Source organism: Saccopteryx bilineata, chromosome 3 (assembly GCF_036850765.1).
Source record: "Saccopteryx bilineata isolate mSacBil1 chromosome 3, mSacBil1_pri_phased_curated, whole genome shotgun sequence".
NCBI lineage: Eukaryota > Metazoa > Chordata > Mammalia > Chiroptera > Emballonuridae > Saccopteryx > Saccopteryx bilineata.
The window spans coordinates 214510517-214533429 of record NC_089492.1 but is presented as its reverse complement, the minus strand read 5'-3'; the positions used below and the strand labels follow the sequence as shown (position 1 = coordinate 214533429).

Genomic DNA, 22913 nt, shown 5'->3' with positions numbered 1-22913 from the left:
TAATAAATAAATATTACAAGCATAGTTCTGTCAAATTTTTTTCATCTATGGATGGAATGAACATTACTACAGGCACTTAGAATGCACTGTTGCTCAGATGAACATTAAAAAAGAGTAAGGAATGTAAATTTGTGATTTCCACATTGGGTGGGTGCCCAGACACCCACTTTAGAGAGAACCCTGATTACAAGTGCCATTTTAACAACCAGTTTGCCGAACTCAACAAAATATTAGGTATCAGTTCTCCCAAACCAGTGCAAATAGGCTGAATACCACCACTGAAGTTAGCCCCAAAATGCTGATTTTACTCCTATGGTAGCCAAAATCCTGGATATTTTGCACATTAGTAGTAGAAAACAGTATTGTCATACCAATGAGCAAACAAAACTGAAAAATAATTGAACAGGAAATTATTTGTATTTATCTTGAGTGGCAGGCCTTCGGGAAAATCAACTTTAATTTAAGAAAGATATGGTTGTAGTGGGCCATATGTAAAAATATGACTGGACTGCCGACATTGAAGTCTCTCTTTCTCTGGAATGTCTCAGTATAATTCCAAACTTAAAACATCTTTTTCCATTTGGCTTATAAGTGTCACTCAAATTACATCATTTTGAATTTGTTCCCAATAGAAGAAAGAACATGAAGGGAAGAGAAATTTCCTGAAATAACTGGGATTAGAAATTAGAAAGAGAGGATTCAACATTTCCTGGGCTAGGAGTCAGAGCTGTAGTAAAAGGAAGCAGGCAAACAAAAACTCACCTGAGAATTGTAGAGCATATGGACAAACATTTTAGTGGATAAAAGTTGGCCCAGAGCCTTGAGGGGAAAATGTAAAGTGTGACTATTTTCCATTCTAGTGCAGACCCAAGGCCACTTCTGGAACTCAGGGGCAGATATGTCCCCAGAGGGGACTCCGCAATGTCAGGCAGAGGAAAGGTCCCTAAACATTGTTCTGGCCTTTCGTTTAGTTTAACTGAAAGATTTAGGCAACAGAAATGAGCCATTGTTTTTATAACATAAGGATGTGTTATAAAATAGAATACAAAACATTTTCAGAAATTACACAAAACATAGACTTTGGGATTTGGAAATGAGCCTCCCGATACAGTAAATTCCCTTTCGTAGCATGGTTTTGGAAAATGTGGTTTAGGTACTTTCCATGGGGAAAGGCAACTAGAAGTCTGAGGGAGAAGGGAGAGAAAGACAGAGGTGGCAAACAGCAATGTGGGGGCAGAAGTGAAAAGCAAGAATAACTCAAGAATGTATGAAAATAATCTTTCTTGTATGTCCCTCCCAAGCTAAAACTGTCTAAAGGTGAAACAAGTTTAGACCACTGCCCAATCAAGATAAGCCTTAATGAAGACCATCTCTTTTACAAAACACAAGGTAACTAACTGCCTTTGTTTATTTTTTAAAAAGCATTTGATAGTTTGAGTGTTACTGGATTATTTTGTCTAAGGTTATTTGCTATGATAGTCTAATTTGTAAAAAGGGTATAAAAATCAAACCCTCCAATGTGGAACTTTATAATGGCTTTAATAGCTAGAGCCAACACATTAAAATTGCCTTTACACACAAAAAGATTTGAAAGAACTCAACTCAGTTTCACAAACATTTATTGAGCACATTCATGTATTTTTGAAAACAATACATTAAAAAATTTTAGTCTGACCAGGTGGTGGTGCAGTGGATAGCGCACCAGACTGGGACGCAGAGGACCCAGGTTTGAAACCCCGAGGTTGCCAGCTTGAGCATGGGTTCATCTGGTTTGAGCATGGCTCACCCCTGGCTTGAGCAAGGGGTCACTGTGTCTGCTGTAGTTGCCTGGTCAAGGCACATATGAGAAAGCACCCAAGGAACAGCTAAGGTGCTGCAATGAAGAATTGATGCTTCTCATCTCTTTCCCTTTCTATCTGTCTGTCCCTATCTGTCCTTCCCTCTGTCTCTGTCACACACAAAAAAAATTTTTAATGAAGCTTACTTAATGACTATGTATATGCTCAGAGAATAATTCTATAAAATGGAACATACCTCAAACCTAGCAAAATAAGTAATAAAGTACTAAGAAACAAAATTACCATTCTCAATCTGAATAGAACTTAAAAGTTAATATTTTTAAAGTACCTTGATAAAACTCAGTAATGAAATAACAATTGACTTTTAAATCACTCTCAACTCAACCCATACACCTTTGTTTACATGATCAAAGGTTGCACATATAAGCTGTCAAAACTATTAAAGCAAAGAAAGGTATGCTTGAATGTCCCACCTGGAGAACAATGCAAAATGAAGATGTGCAAGAATTACTAGCAAGTGAAGAATTTTCCAAACAGTTGCCTTATCAAAAGGATTTCCATTTATAAATTTTTCAACCTTCAGGTAAATGATAGGACACCTAAGTAAAACCTATTATATATCTAATACCCAGCGTGAGCAAAACTTACTTTGAAGCTGTGTATTTTGTAGCTACAACCCAAGACCTCACACTAAAACAAACAAAACTTTCTTGTGCGGTTCTAACCAGTGAGCGTCTGCTCTCTGTGGGCGCGTGGGCGCGTAGGCACACAGAGTCCAAAGACTTGTAGGCTTGAAGAGAGATTGGGCCATAGTCAGTGTAATGAAAAACCGAGTCTTATGACGCTTTTCAACACGAACTTGAAGATTACTTAGCAGAAAGCCAGAGGATTACAACCGGAGATCTGCTTTAGAAAGGAGACAGAAGACAGCGCGCAGAGAAAGAGACCGCACTGCGCCCACACCAACAACGCTGGAACAGACTCCCCGTCAGAAGCTCCCACAAGTTCCCCGGTTCCTACAAAAGGCTGATAACAGGGGAAAGCCCGTTGCCCCCAAGGTCCAAAATCATCACTCCAGACAAAAGATGGAATCTCTAAACCACTGCCAGAAAAATCACGACCGTTCCTTCAAAAACCCGTACTTGGGCAAAGAACGGCCGCTGGTGCCCATGGAGCGCAAGGCCGAGAAGATTCCAGCGCCTCTCGGACGGCCGCCCTGCGTCCATCAGGCAGGACATCAAGACCAAGGCCAGGGGAAAAGGTCCAGGGAGACGGGAGGGAGAGGAGGACCAGGCAGAGCGGTAGAAGCATAGCGCAGATGGGAGCCTTACATAGAGAAGGGGAGAAAGGCAGAGGTGGGGTCAGGGAGCGCAGGAAAGCGAGAACCCTGAAGAGAGCTAAGAGCTACGGAGGTCCGGGGGCCGGATGCCGCCAGGGAGGGAAGAGGGTCCTGCAGAGAGAAGCAGCCACCTGGCAGATAAGGGACCTGTAGGATGCAGCTGCCCTGGCAGTGGCTGCTGCTTTAAATCAGTAACTCTATTGTTCTGATGTTAAATGATTTGGATCTATTGGAAAGGCTGTTAAATGACAGTGAAGCCACCAAGAAAACATTTAGATTTCTAACTCAGACTCTGTTCAAATATAAAACCCAGATAGTTTAAAGATATAAATGTAAAAACTATAAAACTATTAGAAGAAAATCATTTTTAATCTTGGCGTATGAAAGGCCTTCTTGAACAATATACATTTAGCCAAGGACCATAAAAGAAAAGAATCATAATAAATGTAATTGCAGAAACATTTAAAATCTATGTTTAAAAAAATGGAGTCACTTTATTTATTGGGACTTCTTCATTACAGGGGGAATCTAAGATGCATTCCCTGCCTCTCCCTGTCCCTCCCCTTCCTTTCTTCCTTCTGCTCTCCCCTTCATCTCCTCCTCTTCCTCCTCCTCCTCACTTCTCCTCATGGTATTCAATTATTGGTTACAATTTATTGAATCCCAGCCAAGAGTCAATACAATTTATTGAATCCCAGCCAAGAGTCAAGTACTGTGCTAATATTGCATATGATTTCATTCATTTAACAGATATTTATGAAGTGCTAGGTCCTAGGGGTACCATGGTGAACAAACAGACACTAATGATAACAAAAGTCCTGCAAGCTGGGAATTTTCATCACCATTTCACAATTAAGGAAATCTAGACTGATCGAGGTTAAAGTAACCTGTAAATCAGGGGTCGGGAACCTATGGCTCACGAGCCAGATGTGGCTCTTTTGATGGCTGCATCTGGCTCGCAGACAAATCTTTAATAAAAAAAGTTAAAAATATAAAACATTCTCATGTATTACAATCCATTCATTCTTTACCGCTCATGTTCATGGTTGCAGGTGGCTGGAGCCAGTCACAGCTGTTCTCTGGGACAACATCAAATTTCTATTGGATAATGCTTAACGTACACGGGTCGTTGTATGGCTCTCACGGAATTACATTTTAAAATATGTGGCGTTTATGGCTCTCTCAGCCAAAAAGTTTCCCGACCCCTGCTGTAAAAAGATAACTTATTACATACATGTGTAGTCTTATTTTTTTATCTAATAGAAAGATGATTATGAGGATGTTTGCTGCTTTTGTTCAGTTTATAATAAAGACATCATTATATCTTTTAAAGTGTGTTTTTTTTTCCTTATTCACTTTTAACAGCTGTATTGAGATATAGTTGTCATACAATGATATGCACATGTTTAAGTGTTTAATGTTTTGATGTATTAACAACTCATGAAACCATCACTATAATCAAGATAACAACCATATTGATCCCTTTCCAAAGTTAACTCCTAGGAAGTCCCTTGGTAATCCCTCAGCACCTTCCCCACCTCTGCTCCCAGTCTACCACTGAGCTGCTTTGTGCCACTATGTATCAGTTTTCATTTTCTAGAATTTGATGTAAATCATACAATATATACTCCTTTTTAGTCTGGCTTCTTTCAATCAGCTTACTTATTTTGGGATTCATCCATGTTACTGTGTGTATGAATAGTTCATTCTTTTTTATTTCAAAGTAGTATTTCATTATATATATATACACACACACACACACACACACACACACACCATTGATATTTACCTGTTGATAGACATTTGAATGGTTTTCAACTTAATGCTATTACAAATCAAGTTTCCATAAGCATTCATATACAAGTCTTTGTTTGGACATATGCTTTCAGTTGTCTTTGGTAAACACCTAGGAATGGAATGAATAGATCATATGACAGGTATATGTTTAACTTTTTAAGAAACTGCCACATTGTTTTCCAAAGTGGTTGTATCATTTTTACACTCCTACCAGCAGTGTATGAGGGTTCCCCTTTTCCACATCCTCACTAACAGTATGGTTCATCTTTTTAACATAACCATTCTAAAAGGTGTGTAGTGGTATCTCATTTGCACTTATCTAATGACTAAACATGTTGAGCATCACAATAATAGGTATATAAATGTTTACGGTTATTACATTCTCTTGATGAATTGGTAATATCCTTAACTTTGGAATGTACTTTGTCTAATATTACTATAGTCATCTAGCATTTAGCATGGTATCACTTTTTTATCATTTGGATTTTTGCTTATTTGTGTCTTATGTTTGACATGCATTATATACAGCTCTTGCTTTTTAAGAATTCAATCTGGTCATCTCTGTCTTCTAATTGGGACATTTAGAACATTTAGATTTCATATGATTACTTATATGATTAGGTTTTATTCTTTTTTATTGAATTTATTAGGGTGACACTGGTTAACAAAATCATACAGGTTTCAGGTGTACAATTCTATAATAATACATAATCTGTACACTGTACTGTGTGTTCATCACCCCAAATCAAGTCTCCATCCTCACCATTTACCCCTCCTATGCTCTCCTCCGCCTCCCCACACCCCCCTCTCTCAGCAACCACCACACTGTTATCTAGGAATAACATGTGTCCATGAGTTTTTTCTTTTTTTCCCTCTTTTGTTCAATCTTTCTACCTCCCCTATCCAGCCCCTCAAACCCCCCCCCAACCATTTTTTTCTACCATTTTCAGGAATTAATGTCCTTTGTGGTCTAATATCCAATTTTTTAAAACTGTAACTTCAGCCTGACCAGGTGGTGGCACAGTGGATATAGCATCAAACTGGGATGCAGAGGACCCAGGTTTGAAACCCTGAGGTCACCAGCTTGAGTGTGGACTCATCTGGTTTGAGCAAAAGCTCATCAGCTTGAAGCCCAAGGTCACTGGCTTGAGCAAGGGATTGCTCAGTCTGCTGTAGCCCCCCAGTCAAGGCACATATGAGAAAGCAATCAATGAACAACTAAGGTGTCGCAATGAAAAATTGATGCTTCTCATCTCTCTCCCTTCCTGTCTGTCTGTCCCTGTCTGTCCCTTTCTCTGTCTCTCTCTGTCTCTGTCACAAAAAAAAAACCCCCAACAGTATAATTTCATATATTTTGCCTGGTTTTGGTTGTTTTTCATGAGAGAGCTTAAGTCTAGTATGAATTGTTCCATCTTGGCCACAGCAGAAGTTTCTCTAACATATGTTTTTAAAAATTCATTATAAGATATGACTTTTTAAAAACAAATGTATCTAAACTCTAATGTGAGTGTAATTTCTGTGATCCTTCATTTCTTTACCAGTATTAGACTCTTAGGCAATATCTTTCTGAAGACTGCCTAAATGTGGCACCATTTTGGAAGAGAGAGACCTTATTTCCCCCTTATTGAACATTATATTTCATTTTAGTGTAGGTACTGCTAAAACTATGGAATAGATGCATGATGCTAAGTGTGATCAAAAGTATTATATGAAAATCTTGTGATCCTTTAGTTTTTTTAAGAACAATGTTTACACTGTTATCTCATTTATATCTGTGTTTATTCAAAACATTTATTACAGTTCTGTAAAATGCTAGACTCCGAGGATATAGCTGGGAAGAAGGCAGTCCCTCCTTTCATGGGGTTTATATTCTGCTGGGGCAAACACTAAAATATGTTAACAGGTACAGATCCACCTCCACTGACAGAAGTGCCTATTTGAAATGAAGAACCCTGAAGCATGCCCCAAATGTCATCAAACAGGAATATTCCTCATCAAATGAATATTCTCTTTCTAAACAGTGTTGTTTTTGGGGTTTCTTAAAGAAAGGCATATTTGGCTAAATCAGTTCATAGAGGGAACAGACACATGTTTTTAGATTCTCAGCTGAGATTCTAGTTGGCCATGTCCCCTTATATATGTCCAGAAATCCACATTAAAACAATTTCACACATCCTGGATGGAATTAAATTTTACTTGGTAATGCCATGGATCTTGCTAACACTGCCTTTTAGCTCTAAACGCAGTTACTATGGCTATGTCTTGCTTCCTTTGTAGACGATCAGCTTTCAGGACTTATTTGAGATCTAACTATGTTATTTTGGGTCACCTTCAGGCACGTGGACACTTACTCTGGCCTGACTTGGACCTGTTGACTAGAAAACACTCATATGCTTCCTCATTCTTTTTTATTTTTTGACACTTTAGTGGTTCTTCTTCAACTGTGAATCCCAAGTCCAGGCTAGTCTCAAGGCCTGCTCAGTTTCAATTAGTGTCTGTTACTCTGTCGCCATCTAGTGTCCACAGGCCACTTCCCCTTTGCCTGCTGTTTTAGGTCACAATAGAGCCTTTCTAAATAATCGTGGGTTTAAGAAGTTCTATATTTATTCCAATGAGAAAACCTTTGCCATAAGTGGTTTTGGAGTTCCTCTTTTGGGATTACCTTCTGAGCCTATGTTATATTCTTCTAAGCAATGTGGTGTAATGGTTAAGGGTGTGGATTCTGGAATCAATGGTCTGGGTTTAAATCCCAAAGCCACAATTTATTGTTTGACCAGGTCAAATTGCTTTACTACTCTGTGCCTTATCTATTTAATTTTTTTGAACCTATTTGAAAAGAGAGAGGATAAAATTGAGGAGGTGTATGCAGGGTAAATAATAAAGATAAGTACCTCATAGGAAGATAAAATGAGTTGATACATGCAAAACTCTAAGAACAGTGCATCATCAACTCACAATAAATGTTAGCCACCAGGTGTGAGATCTTGGCTAAGTTACAGACCTCTCTGAGCCTCAGTTGACTCACTCCTGAAGTAGGATTAATGTTTATCCACCTTGAGTTATTGTGAGGATTTAATGAAATGGTTCCTGGGCACACAATTTAGTGCCTGGCATGTGGTAAGCCTTCAGTAAATGTTAGCTGCTATTATTATTACTCTCCTCAGTTATGGAAAATCCATGGCCTCTAAGGATGATGTTGAATTTAATAAACATCCAATTAATTATTTTGGTCAAGTCTGAGTAAATGAAGTTGATAACACTTTTCTTTGGCTACCTCCTCTTTCGCCCTACCACATTAAGCACTACCGCCTCTTGCCCCTTTCCTTGGCTTTTGTGATTTTTCTGATACTTCTTCAGTTTCTCTCCCCTGTCTGCTCTCCTGGCTCCATTGTACCTTGCTGCCCTCATCATTGAATGTACCTCAAAGTCTAACTTCAGCTGTGTGCTTTTTTCATTATAACCTCCCTGTGGTGATGTGCTCTACCCTCATCTCTCCCCTTCTCTTGGGTGTGAAGCCGGCCTTTTCCTCAAAGTCACTGTCCAGAACAGAATCTGAGTCACCTGGGCTCTCCTCAGGCTCCTCACATCCGGTCTCTTATGCAGGACGATTAAGTCATCGTTAACCATGCATCTCATATATGCCTCTTCTTTTTTTTTTCTTTTTTAATTTTTTATTGAATTTATCAGGGTGACATTGGTTAATAAAATTGCATAGGTTTCAGGTGTTCCCAGCCCCCTTCCCCCTGGCAATCACCACACCTCTTCCTTTGCATTACTAGTAGTAACCCCTGGGTCAGCTCTTGTTTTCCCTTCTTAGATCAGAGGGCTCCAAAGTTTTCCATCTTGCACCCCCTTGAGAGACCATTTTGAGCACATGTTCCCAATGAACTTGTGCTTATTTACAAATTATATACATGTTCTACTCTAGTAATAGGAATATATATATATATATATATTTTCCCAAGTTATATGCCAGCTTTATTAGGTTTAGTCTCTAACCCCCTTACAGTTTGTTTACTTTAAGCATGGGAACTACGGGCCTGCTTTTGGCTAATGAGATGGTCAATGTCCGGTTCCATATTTGTCACTGCTAGCCGTAACAAGTGATATGATGCGCTTTCGGAGCCGTGATGCGTGCATCCCGCGTCACGGGAAGTAGTACTGTACGTGAGCGACGCCGTGCTTTGCGGTCTCACTGACCACCAATGAAAGAGGTGCCCCTTCGATAAATGGCCTCAGGGGGCCACATGCGGCCTGCAGGCCATAGTTTGGGGACCCCTGTTTTAAACCAAAATGACATCAGATACTTTTAAAAAGAAAGACATTTCAGATGACATTTGAATTTCAGCCTCCAGATTAGCTCTGCTTTTACTGTTTTATGTGAGTTGTAGCTATAATATAGTACAGTCATTGATATTTATAAATAATAAATCTAGGCTAACCAGAAAACAAATAACATTCCATATGCTGTGCTTATGACCATATATAATACATTTTAGATGGATTTATTTTTAAAAGTTAAAGAATTTTTTTACACTTAAAAGGTTAACTTTGAGTTGTTTGAAAATTTTCCATATGATGCCTACTGAATAAAAATGACACAAGTTTCTCATTAGAAAACCTTATTGAGAATAACTAGGGTGATATAACCCAGGGGATATGTTTTGTGTCTAGTTTTACTATAAATAATTTTGAAATGGCCCTGGCCGGTTAGCTCAGTGGTAGAGCGTCGGCCTGGCGTGCAGGAATCCCGGGTTCAATTCCCGGCCAGGGCACACAGGAGAAGCACCCATCTGCTTCTCCACCCCTCCCCCTCTCTTTCCTCTCTGTCTCTCTCTTCCCCTCCCACAGCCAAGGCTCCATTGGAGCAAAGTTAGCCCGGGTGCTGAGGATGGCTCTGTGGCCTCTGCCTCAGGTGCTAGAATGGCTCTGGTTGCAACAGAGCGATGCCCCAGATGGGCAGAACATCGCCTCCTGGTGGGCACGCCAGGTGGATCCCGGTCAGGCGCATGCGGGAGTCTGTCTGACTGCCTCCCCGTTTCCAACCTCAGAAAAATACCAAAAAAAAAAAAAAAAATTGAAATGATGTAAATATATAGAAGTGGTTTCCCAACTGTGTACTATGAAATTTTTTAGAGCCCTGGGCAAAATAGGCAGAGGGGTCTCCACATTACCACTCAGGTAGTACTTCAAAGAGTTATGCAGCCTCTATCAGTTTTATATACAGGGGTTCCTGTATAAGCAATGGTTTGAAAAAATAAAAAAGCATTTTATTCCTAAATTAGAAATCTAAAAATGCTTGGACTTGCCACACTGAGGAGGAAATGAGCCAGATGTGTATGGCAGTGGACTGAAAATATAAACTAACTGTATTTTTAAAAGTCATTCACTGTAGCCTGACCAGGCGGTGGCACAGTGGATAGAGCATCGGACTGAGATGCAGAGGACCCAGGTTCGAGACCCCGAGGTCGCCAGCTTGAGCGCGAGCTTATCTGGTTTGAGCAAAGCTCACCAGCTTGAACCCAAGGTCGCTGGCTCCAGCAAGGAGTTACTCAGTCTGCTGAAAGACCGCAGTCAAGGCACATATGCGAAAGCAATCAACGAACAACTATGGTGTCGCAACGCGCAATGAAAAACTAATGATTGATGCTTCTCATCTCTCTCCTTTCTTCTTTGTCTGTCCCTGTCTATCCCTCTCTCTGACTCTCTCTCTCTGTCTCTGTAAAAAATAAGTAAATAAAATTTTTTTAAAAATTTAAAAAAAAGTCATTCACTATAAACATGTGCTTCTTCTCTCCATACTCCTCTGAAAGACAGGATTGGAAAGTCTGGAGAAATAAACCTATACCACAACCTGGAAAGTGGGTTGGCCAATCTTCTCAAGCCAATAGAGGACTTCTGCACAAGGTTCTTTGTGGGAACAGAGGTGAGATGGAATTATCTGTTTTTAAAATTAACATTTTTAATTACATTAAACTATATGACAATAAACCCTGTTGTACATGTTTGCTTTATAAAAGCTTAGAATATTTATATACTTTCATATTTTAAAGTGCTTATTTGCACTTAAATTTTTTTTAAAGATTTTATTTATTCATTATTAAGAGGGGGGAGAGAGAGAGAGAAAGGGGGAGGAGCAGGAAGCATCAACTCCCATGTGTGCCCTGACCAGGCAAGCTCAGGGTTTTGAACCGGCAACCTCAGCGTTTCCAGGTTGACGCTTTATCCACTGCACCACCACTGATCAGGCCTGCACTTAAAATTTTTAACCTCAATGCCTGATAGATTCATATTTAAAATGTTCCTGAACAAATGTGGAAAAAACCTATAAAATTAAATGTGACCTTTTTACTAATAATGTATTGATCAACCTGCATATCTTATCAAACACCTGTACCATATAGAAGAAATCATGTTAAGTGTTATAGATTTACTAAGAAAATATATTGTTTTGTCAGGCCAGCACAGTCTACTGGGAAAGATGATAAAAAAAAAACTCACTCAACTCAAATGATGAATAACAGCTGGATATAATAACAATAATGGCTGCCATTTTTTAGTGTCTACTATAATAACCAAAATGAGCATACTTTTATTGGACATTTTCTATATAGCAGGGTCAGTGCCAGGTATATTCCAAATTATATCTCATTTCATCTTAATCATCTTGTAAGAGTAACATTATTCCCATTTTACAGATGAAGAAAGGAGTCTCCAAACTTAATCTTACCATCATACAGAAGCAGAGATGCCTGTTCATTCATGATTCTGTTATTTTGAAATAAAGGGTTTTCCTCCCAGGCCATACCACTGTGGGAAGATGCCATAACTCAGGCTTACCAAATGTAATTAGCATTCACATTTTAGTGTTAGGAGGGAATTAATCAGTTCCACCAGTCCTTTTTTTTTTTTAAGATGTTCTTTTATTTTATTTATTTATTTATTTATTTTTACAGAGACAGAGAGAGAGTCAGAGAGAGGGACAGACAGGGACAGACAGACAGGAACGGAAAGAGATGAGAAGCATCAATCATCAGTTTTTCATTGCGAGACCTTAGTTGTTCATTGATTGCTTTCTCATATGTGCCTTGACCATGGGCCTTCAGCAGACTGAGTAACCCCTTGCTCGAGCCAGCGACCTTGGGTCCAAGCTGGTGAGCTTTGCTCACACCAGATGAGCCCGCGCTCAAGCCGGCAACCTCGGGGTCTTGAACATGGGTCCTCTGCATCTCAGTCCGATGCTCTATCCACTGCGCCACCGCCTGGTCAGGCAGTTCCACCAGTTCTTGAGAACACATTGCCTGTCAGGCACTGTACAAGGCCCTGGATCAGAAATGAATCACTAACACTGTCCTCAGGGTGCTCACTGCCTGCTTCAGAAGCAGATACATTGACAGCATGCCAACAGCAGTCCAGAGGCTGAAAGACCAGGAAGGAACTGGTTAGGGAAGGTGACCTGTGCACTGGTTGAAGATAGGAGGTTGAGGAAGCCCCTGAAAGATCAGAGTGAGAGTACAGTATGCAGCAGAAGGAACAGCGCAGTGGTAGTCAACCTGGTCCTACCGCCCACTAGTGGGTGTTCTAGCTTTCATGGTGGGTGGTAGCGGAGCAACCAAAGTATAAATAAAAAGATAGATTTAACTATAGTAAGTTGTTTTATAAAGATTTATTCTGCCAAACAGTGAAAATCTGACATAAAGTACTTGGTAAGTAATTATTATTATATGCTTTAATTTGCTGTAACTCTGCTTTATAAATTTTATAAAGTAAAGTTACTTCCTTACTTTATAAATCACCATTACTGTGGAACCAGTGGATGGTTAGAAAATTTTACTAATAACAGAGGGAAAAAAAGTGGGCAGTAGGTATAAAAAGGTTGACTACCCCTGCCCTAGACAGTATTTTGGAGTTATGAGAGTCTGGGGTTTGTCTGGAGATAGTGGAATAGTTTGGTGCAAGAAGGAAAGCTATGCCTAGTTTGGGATCCAACCAAAGGGCCTATCCGGCCATGTTAAGGTAATTTGAATTTCACTTGGTAAATAATGGAGCACTACTAAATAAATACATGTTTTATATTTTGAGCTTCACACTAAAGTTTTTAGATTTTGTTCCTAAGTCTGAAAATGATATATAACAAAATTTACCATCTTAGCCATTTTTAACTGTACAATCAATGGTACTAGCTACATTTATACAGTATCATCGTGCAACCAGCAGAACCATTCGTTTCCAGAACTTCTCACCATCCCAAAAGGAAGCGCTGTACCCAGTAAAACAGTAACTCACCGTTTCCTCCTGCCCCGCCCACAGCAACCACCATTCTACTTCCTGTTTCTATGAACTTGATTATTCTAGACCTCCTGTCCATGGAATAATAAAATTTTTATCCCTGTGCACACCAGAATTTTAAAGCAGGGGAATGACAGCTTTAGATAGATAAATAACTGCAAGATCTTAAAATGGAACCTAAAGCGGGCCCTGGCCAGTTGGCTCAGTGGTAGAGCCTCGGCCTGGCGTGCAGAAGTCCCGGGTTCGATTCCCAGCCAGGGCACACAGGAGAAGCGCCCATCTGCTTCTCCACTCCTCCCCCTCTCTTTCCTCTCTGTCTCTCTCTTCCCCTCCCGCAGCGAGGCTCCATTGGAGCAAAGATGGCCCAGGTGCTGGGGATGGCTCCTTGGCCTCTGCCCCAGGCGCTAGAGTGGCTCTGGTCGCAACAGAGCGACGCCCCGGAGGGCGTGCCAGGTGGATCCCGGTCGGGCGCATGCGGGAGTCCGTCTATCTCTCCCCGTTTCTAGCTTCAGGAAAAAAAAAAAAAGGAAATTAAAGCATAACACCCTTTGCTTAAACTCTTCAGTGATGACTCAGGGAAAGATGAATAAAATCTGAACACCTCACACTGTTACCTGTAAGATTCGCAGAGTTGGGCTCCTTCCCCTCTCTCCATTCCCATCTACACCAGTCTCCTCTCACTTCAGCTGCTCCGATTCTTCTTGTATACCCTACTCTTTCCTGCCTATCGAACCGTTGTCCTCCTGGGAATTAACTTCATCCACCATTCAATAGATATTATTGAGCATTTAATACATGCCCAGCACTGTTCTTGGCCTGGAGAGTAGAGCAGTAAATAGAATAAACAAATGCCCGGCCCTCATGAGGCTGACATTCCAGTGGAATGATGCCCAGCCTTTGATATGGCTCATCCTCCTGCTCTGGGACCTGGTCTGTGGCTGGGGCAGGGCTGCGGCAGGAGCAGTGCCCTGGAGGCAGGGAGGTCAGGCTGGGAGTGATTTCCCAAGGACCAACCAGAGACAAAAAGGGCCTGTTCAAAAATCTTTGGAGCCTGGCAGTTGGCACTTGTATACATAGATTACCTCCAAATGGTCCATGATCTCTGCATCACTCTGTGTAGATAAAAACATATCAAACTAATTTTTTTTTTTTTTTTTGCTGTTGTTTAAACCAGTGGTCCCCAACCTTTTTTGGGCCATGGACTGGTTTAATGTCAGAAAATATTTTCACAGACCAGCCTTTAGGGTGGGATGGATAAATGTATTACATGACCGAGACAAGCATCAAGAGTGAGTCTTAGACAAATGTAACAGAGGGAATCTGGTCATTTTTTAAAAATAAAACATCATTCAGACTTAAATATAAATAAAATAGAAATAATGTAAGTTATTTATTCTTTCTCTGCGGACTGGTACCAAAGGGCCCACAGACCGGTACCAGTCTGCGGCCCGGGGGTTGGGGACCACTGGTTTAAAGTAAAATCAAGTAATTATTTTGAGCCTTTTCTCACCATTGTACCAAATGCTCCTTTGATGAAACTGACTTGTTGCTTTGTATTTGTCACAATCAGTCTTAACGCAGGAATATGATCAGGTTTTGTCTTAAGTGCTGATTGCATTTATCAGGAACCTGTAATATTTTTTTAGGAAGGTGAAGTGATATACACAGATTGGAAAACAGAAAGAGACCCTGAAACTGGCCGATTGATGTGTAAGTTTTGATGCATGTTCTATATTAATAGGTTATTCCCTTTTTTACAAAGTACTAAGTAACCCTGGACTTGGTAATGTGGTTCTGACTCTGCACATGACACTCAGGGCAGGGGCCACAGACAAGCAGCACAGCTCTTGGCTGGGAGCTTGTTGCAAATACAGGTCTACCGGATCTGAATGTGGATTTTAGTAAAATTTGCCAGGTGATTTGTTTCCACAGTAAAATTTGAGGAGGATAATTTAAACATAACCATGCTGTTTCAATAATTCAACAACCTGGTAATTTATCTATGTGGAAAACTTGAGTCGGTGTAAAATCGTAAGCTAAATTTATGACAATCTTGAAGACCTCAGGACAGTAGGGGAGAATTACCTGTAGGACCCTACTTTGGGGATGGTGTCCATGTCTTCCCTGCTCCTGGGGCCAACTGGGTGGCTGAGCGGGGGCATAGGGCCACACCCAGGTGTGAGCAGGAATCAGGTGGACTCAGGCTCCTCATAAACAAAGCTTCTTGTCACAGCTCAGGGCCTTGGGGTTTGCTAAGAATGACAACTATGGTACTTATTTTAAAGCTTTGGGGTTTTCACAACATAAAAATATATTTGAACCACATTTCAAAGCATGGAATAACCATAAGCAAAGGAAGAGGCACCACGGAACAGTGAGGTGGAGCAGCCAGGCTGGGCTGCACAGGGGGATCTGGTCGATCCTGTGAGTGTTTGGAAAAAGGGATACATGAGCGATGGACAGGGTCAGAGGTCAGCGCCACAGCCGGCAGGGAACAGCTGCTGGGACTCAGACCTCTGCCTCACACTTCACACCCTTCACTTCTGTCTGGTGAGTCAAGTTCCTAGACTGGAGCCTGCCTCAGACCTGGGAAGGCTTGGTTTTTCAGCACTGCCTCCAAAAGCATTCCTGGTTTTCTAACATCGTGTCCCCTGACCAGAAACCCAAATGTGTGCTACGGATAGGAGCAGGGCAATGAAAGAGGATTAGATGTGACCCAAGGGAGGGCCAAGTACATGCAGGACTGAGACCGATGTTATTTCCAGTTATGTGACTGGAAGTTGAATTCAAAATTATATATTGGATATAATAAATTGCAATCAACTACTTTTGTGCTTATTCATGTTTTTATTTATTCAGTAACTGATTGATGTTCACTGAGCACATACTGCCTGCTGGCACTACGCAGCACGACAACAGTCCCCACCACACTCTGGGCCATGGCTTGATGCCATGACTGAGTCACACACCGGAGGACACTGGTTCCTCCTGGTCTCAGAGATTTTCTGGGGGCCTCACCTCCTCCTGCAGCTTCTTCCTAAACTGCCTTTGAGGAGGCCCATAACAAGCAGGTTTATTTACATTTTTAATGAATTTTATTCCATTTTTAGAATAACCAATGACAAACTTAAAAACCAAGAGCTTTATGTTTGAACCTCCTTGATATTTGTTTCTTCTTTCTTTCTTACCTTTATTTATTCATCAAATTACTACTGAGAACCTACTGTGCCAGGCACTGGTGACATAAAGATGGACAAGGTATTATCCTCCTCTAGAGGAGTTCCATGATTTATTGGAAAAGGCAACCACATAAACACACGATGACTGGTTCTCTTGGGCTGCTAAGGAAAGGCCCCACTGAAGAGAGGTGCAGCTGAGCTGGTTCTGAAGGTACACTACAGTTCTCCAGGTGCAGAAGATGGAGACATTGCAGGTAGAAAAACAAGTGCAAAAACATGGACTCCCAAAAGACCAAGGGACAATGAAGAAACAGGGACATCTCATGGCCAAACCGTAGCAACAAAGGAGACAACGGCAGCAGGAGAGATGCTGGGAAGGACATCTAGGTCCAAATGGCAAAGGGACTGGAGTGTCCTCCTAAGAGTTTTGGACTTAGATCCACCATATGATCAGAAAATCACTCTGGCAGGAGCACAGGAGCTAGGTTACTTTATGGTGACACTTGTAATGGCCATCCCGGGGGCTTGTGGGTGTGGGCAGCAAGGAGTGGGGAACACCCAGCTCTGAGGACAGGCCTGGGGAAAGGAAACCCAAGCAATGGCCTTTGCACAGGCCAGAGAGGCAGAAGGCCCTGGGACCTGGGGCAGAGACTCAGGGAAGTCTTTTTTTTTTTTTTTTTTTTTTTACAGGTACAGAGAGAGAGTCAGAGAGAGGGATAGACAGGGACAGAGAGAGATGAGAAGCATCAATCATCAGTTTTTCGTTGTAAGACCTTAGTTGTTCATTGATTGCTTTCTCGTATGTGCCCTGACCATGGGCCTTCAGCAGACCAAGTAACACCTCACTCCAGCCAGTAACCTTGGGTCCAAGCTGGTGAGCTTTTGCTCAAACCAGATGAGCCTGTGCTCAAGCTGGCAACCTCGGGGTCTTGAACCTGGGTCCTCTTCATCCCAGTCCGATGCTCTATCCACTGCACCACCACCTGGTCAGGCTCGGGGGAAGTCTTGATCTTCAAGTCCAGACCTGTCTCCCCTAGACTTCCCAGTTTCCATAAATAGGAACTCCGTGGAGCTAGTTGTTTGTTGTTGTTGTTTTTACCAGAAACCTGTTTTTATTCCAGCACTTCATCTCGCTCACCCCTTCTTATCCAAGCCATCTCCAAGCCCTGTCAACTCTAGCTTGCAGAAAATGTCTTGACTATCTACTCCTCTCCATTGTACCTTTATCCAAGCCACCATCAACTCTCACCAGAACTGCCACAGCAGCCTCCTCTGGTGTTCCCTCTGTGCTTTTACCTGTCCAATCCATTCTCCCCATAGCAACCAGAGAATCTTTTAGAAATGTCAAACATATTGTCTTCTAGGCCTAAAGCACTCATTAAAACACATTGCACTTAGAATATGACCTAACTGCCTCTCCTACAAGGCCCTGCGTGGTCTGGAAACTCCTGGCCCCTGTTTGTTTCACCTTTCTCACCTGGGATTACTAGACTCGACCTTGCTGCCCTCTTCAAATTTATAAAGACATGGAACAATTCTTTCCTCGGGATTCTGAGGTGTATTGCTCCCTCTGTCTGGACTGTTCCTCCACATCAAAGTTTTTCCTGGTCAAACTATTATCAGGCACATAGGGCTCATCTTCAGAGAAGACTTTAATGAGCATTTGGTCTAATTTATGCATGTCCTTGTTATTTTTTCTTGTAATATTTTTTTCTTTATAACACATGTCACATTTTTGTTCTCTACTTTGGGATTTGTTTGGTGAGTACATATCTGGGTTCCATGAGGGCAGGATCATATGTGTTGATTATCCCGCCATCTATACTACCAGTACATGTAGGCAACACACAAATATTTATTGATTAATTGAATGAATGAATGAATGAATGAATGAATAAAAACATGAAGCATTCCTCTGAAAAAGTGCCCTTGATGGGAAATTCCCTGTATATTTTATAGAAAAGGAGAAGCTATTTCTTGATTCATTCTACCCAACTGACCTCTGGTTCTTTACTCTGGGATCTCATTAATCAAGACCTGTCTGTCTATTGGAAGTCACTTCATTCTTTATTGTGGAAATGTATCCAGTGTTATTAAAGATGAAATGGTCTTTTCTACTCCAACAGCAAAGAAGCCACTGAGCCTCTACACCATCCATGATGGTGCTGTCCACACTGTACAGAGGTCACCTTTTTACAAGGACATTGTCCTCACCGTTGGGGGATGGAATGTGGCCATCTGGAAGGAAGGTGTCAAGGTAAGTTGTTCACCTCATGGAGAAATGCTCCTTCGTTATTGAGAAAAACAGTAAGGGCAACACACTGTTCAGACATAATAGTGCCTTTAGGACACTTTTTTGAGAAATTGAAACAGATGGCCTGGCTCCAGATTGTCAACACAACTGCTATAAGCCCTTTGAAAACCTAACCATTTGCTTTTCTTTCCTGAGGGAAGGAAACATTTACAAGTCACTGTTCTCTAAAAGCTAACAATATTTACTTTGAGATATATATAGTGATAAGCTGGCTTGATTTGCATTTTCTCTCCTTTTAAAATACAAGAAAAGCCTGACCTATGGTGGTGCAGTGGATAAAACATGGACTTGGAATGCTCAGGTCACTGGTTCAAAACCCTGTGCTTGTCTGGTCAAGGGCCATACAAGAAGTAACTACCACAAGCTGATGTTTCCCATTCCACCCTACCCCCCTCCGCTCTCTCAAATCAATAAATAAGATCTTTTTTTAAAAATACAAGAAGAAATGCTAATTACTATATAATGATCAAAGGAGAAATACTGGGTCTGTCATCTTTGCTTCTGTACAAGGAGTATGTCAACAGGTCCAGAAAGAGGGAGTAAAAGAGCTAAAAGATCTGTCACCAGATGGATCAGAGATGTGCGTGATCAAGTGAGGCGGGGCCAGGAAGGTCTGGTGGTCAGGATTTGGAGAGAGCCTGAATCCAGACCTACAGAAGATAAACTGCCAAAAACTAGACAGATAGAGGCAATCCAGTTATATAAGGATATGGAAAAATCATTATGATATCCCCTTTGATATGAACACTTTAAGATGATCAAAATCTAAAATATGCCTGACCAGGCAGTGGAGCAGTGGATAGAGCGTCTGACTGGGATGCAGAGGACCCAGGTTCGAGACCCTGAGGTCGCTGGCTTGAGTGCGGGTTCCTCTGGTTTGAGCAAGGCTCACCAGCTTGAAGCCCAAGGTCGCTGGCTTGAGCAAGGGGTCACTCAGTCTGCTGAAGCCCCCCGGTCAAGGCACATATGAGAAAGCAATCAATGAAGAACTAAGATGCTGCAATGATAAATTGATGCTTCTCATCTCTCTCCCTTCCTGTCTGTCTGTCCCTGTCTGTCCCTCTCTCTGTCTCTCTCTGTCTCTGTCACAAAAAAAAATCTGAAATATATCTATTTCACAGCTGTAATATATGCATTCTTTGAATAAATAATATATATAATATATATTTATATTTACATACAGAATTTTATAAATATTTTTTCTTTGAACTAACACTTTTACTTCTGAGACTGTAACACAAATCACAAAAAAATTATATAAATATGTGTTCAGGTTTTTCATTGGAAAAATTGGAAACTACTTAAGTGCCTATCCACAAAAGGACTTTGACTTTATACCACTTGGCTCTGTGACGCAATGGATAGCGCATTGGACTTCTAGACTTTATACCAATGCACCGCTGTATGATTTCTTACTTGTTTGTTTGTTTTTACAGTGAGCAACTGTAAGTTTTGTAGTTGAAGAAAAAGAAAAGAAAAAGTTAAACAAGATTGTTCGAAGGCTGTGCAGGGACAGAAACCTGGTTATCCACAGACACAGAAGGATCTGGGCATAGTGGGCAAGAACAATTTTGGAGTGTCAGCTTCAAGGAGTTCATAAATCTGAGACATTCTCCTGTCTCCCCAGGAAAGGTTTTCATGCGTGAGATAGTTTGCATATGAGATAGTTCCACTGTTTAGTTTAGTTCCTGCAGATGTAAATAAATGAGTAAATACACCTGGTTGCCAGGTGGAGCATAACAGTGGGAAGAAAGCACAGTCTGATATTCTATCTGTGAAAACCTCCCAGAGAAGGCAAACTACCCCGTGGTAGAAAAAAGACAAGATGATCTTACGATGTTTTGCTGGTCTAAAATCTCTTCCCAGTATTATTTATAAGTCACTGGATGTAGCTCACAGCTAGGATTGACTTTCTATTTGCTTTTTCTGGCTCCCAGAGCTGTTTCTATGGGAAAGAAACACCTGATAGCAAATAAAGGTATAAGCAAAATTTCATAATCTTTCCTTATCTGATGTACACAGATCTCTAGAAAAACAGCAATGGATTTCAGTAGCAGTTGGATTATTAGAACTATCAACAACTAGATTGAAAGATTTGATCTTTTCTTTAAAAAAATGCTAAAATAAGAAGAAAAATATGTTATAAAAACAAACAGGAAAGAATAGGCATTATGCAAAAATCTTACAAGTGAAAGAAATAAGACTGCTAAATAGGCATAACTTTGCTGTTACATAATCATAGCCGCCTGAGTTTTATTTAAAATCATTGTAAATATCCCTTCAATAATAACACAAGCTTTTAATTAGCCTTTAAATTTTTTTTGCTTAAAGCTCGGACCCCTTCTTCAGTCGTCCTGTGCTCCAAAAAGGTACACCGCAGGGCACTGGTCTCTGACAAGGCCCGGCGTCTTCTATATTGGCCGAGAAGATGGATACATTGATATCTGGGACCTTCTGGAAAAAACCCATGAACCAGCCCAGTCACAAAACATCTGTATAACTACAATCACCTACATCGAACCCTGGACCTTTTCTGGTATGTTAATTCTGATCACATGTGCTAAGTCATATTGCCTTTTTTGTGTAACTCAGGAAAATGTTGGCATCCATCCGGAAAGTCTCCAATGTTGTTTTTAGGTTTTTGTTTTTCTTCCCTTCCATTCCCTTCCCTCCTCCCTTTCCTTCATCCTGCCCCCTCTCTTCTGCACTATCTTGGATACAGGCTAAGTGTCTCTCACTAATTTCTTCATCAACAGTTATTTCTGAGACACATTCAGTCTGCCAAGCAGAGAAGGATTTTGAACCACATACACACAAAGCATCCTTCTCATCTGATCCTAATTATTTCTTTTGTCCTAATTTCTCAGTACCAACCAGGTACTATTTTCTATGTAAATCCAATATAGTTGACCCTTTTAAAAGAAGTTTTCCTTTGTTTCCAAAGGTGTGCAGGCACACAATTGTCTTTATAGCCATTTCTCTCTCGGAAACATTACCTTTGGAAATTCAGCCTTCAGAATGTCTAGTGTCACAGTCTGGCTACTGCTTAGTTGTGTGTCCCCAGAGTGTGTTTTCCTACCTTGCTATGAAACATTGCTTTTGTGTACCGACAGGGATGACAACTCTAGCATTTAGCAATTTGAACCAGATTTTCGGGAAATGAGAAGAAAAAAACCCCACACATATGAGATAAAAAATTAAAATGCTCAAACATGTTTGGGTTTTATATCCATTTTAAATGCTCAAAGGAAATAGTTTGATGTTTGTGTTAGCTTCTGGTTCTGGCTGTGTCTTTGATATTCATCTGTAAACGGTATCCTTTAGCCATTGCTGGGTCTCTGGTGAATATTGATATCGTGATTTTTCTCTGGAAATCTTTCCGTGTGTTTTCCCTGCTTTCTTGCCCAGTCCACCGAGCGGGCCCTGCCTAGGAGAGGGTCAGCCTCAGTGAGGAGCTGTGCGCTTCACAAAGACACAGAGAAAGGAAGATTTGAGGTGGGCAGGGTGGCCAACAAAGGCTCAAGGTCTCAGCTTCGTTCCATCAACTGGAAAAAGTGACTTACATGTTAATACAGTGCCTATCATGAATGTCTGATGAAGATGCCAAGATCATTATAACCACTGCCAGTCCTTTGGGAGACCAGAAAACACACATTTCATGCTTACCCTCTAAGATGGCTTTCTGGTTGCTGAGTTGTGTTTTGTTTTGTTTTGTTTTTTCCTATTTCTTTTTAATCTTTCAGCTAAGCAGCAATTTATAGCCGTAGCTGATTATTATGGGACACTACATATATTAGAAATTCCTTGGACATTAAGTCATCCTTCTGCCAATGAGGTCAGTTACTTTTGCTTTTGACAATTTATGTGACTGAATATTGCTGTTGCGTGTTTTAGAAATGTGTTCAGAAATGACAGCATTTTCACTCTATACAAGAACAAAAAAATCATAGAGTCAAATATAAGAGATGTATTTCTTTTATGAGTTTAATAGTTTGAAGCAAGAAAATAAAACACAAACGGGCAGGGAGGGGGCAAGTGAATAAGACCCAGGTTCAGAGAAGAATTAATTTGAGGACTCATAGTCATAAGATGTGATTTTCGGGTTGTAACTGAAGCATGAGACCCTTCTCCTAGGGCACAGTTAACGTTTTTATGCTTCTTTCCATCGCCCACCACCCCCTCATCCTCCCCCAGCT

General features: G+C 40.9%; 1 protein-coding gene across 2 annotated transcripts in view; it reads left to right on the top strand.

Annotated features, from left to right (window-relative positions):
• Positions 1-22913, top strand: part of DNAI3 (dynein axonemal intermediate chain 3) — a 114502-nt gene that overhangs the window by 84710 nt on the left and 6879 nt on the right. The window contains exons 16-21 of one of the 2 annotated variants that reach the window (XM_066268765.1): positions 1302-1389; positions 10749-10861; positions 14871-14934; positions 18530-18660; positions 21049-21253; positions 22461-22552. In XM_066268765.1, coding sequence (XP_066124862.1) covers positions 1302-1389; positions 10749-10861; positions 14871-14934; positions 18530-18660; positions 21049-21253; positions 22461-22552 — 693 coding nt within the window. The remainder of the gene's footprint in view (positions 1-1301; positions 1390-10748; positions 10862-14870; positions 14935-18529; positions 18661-21048; positions 21254-22460; positions 22553-22913) is intronic. The other variant, XM_066268766.1, reaches the window with a different exon arrangement.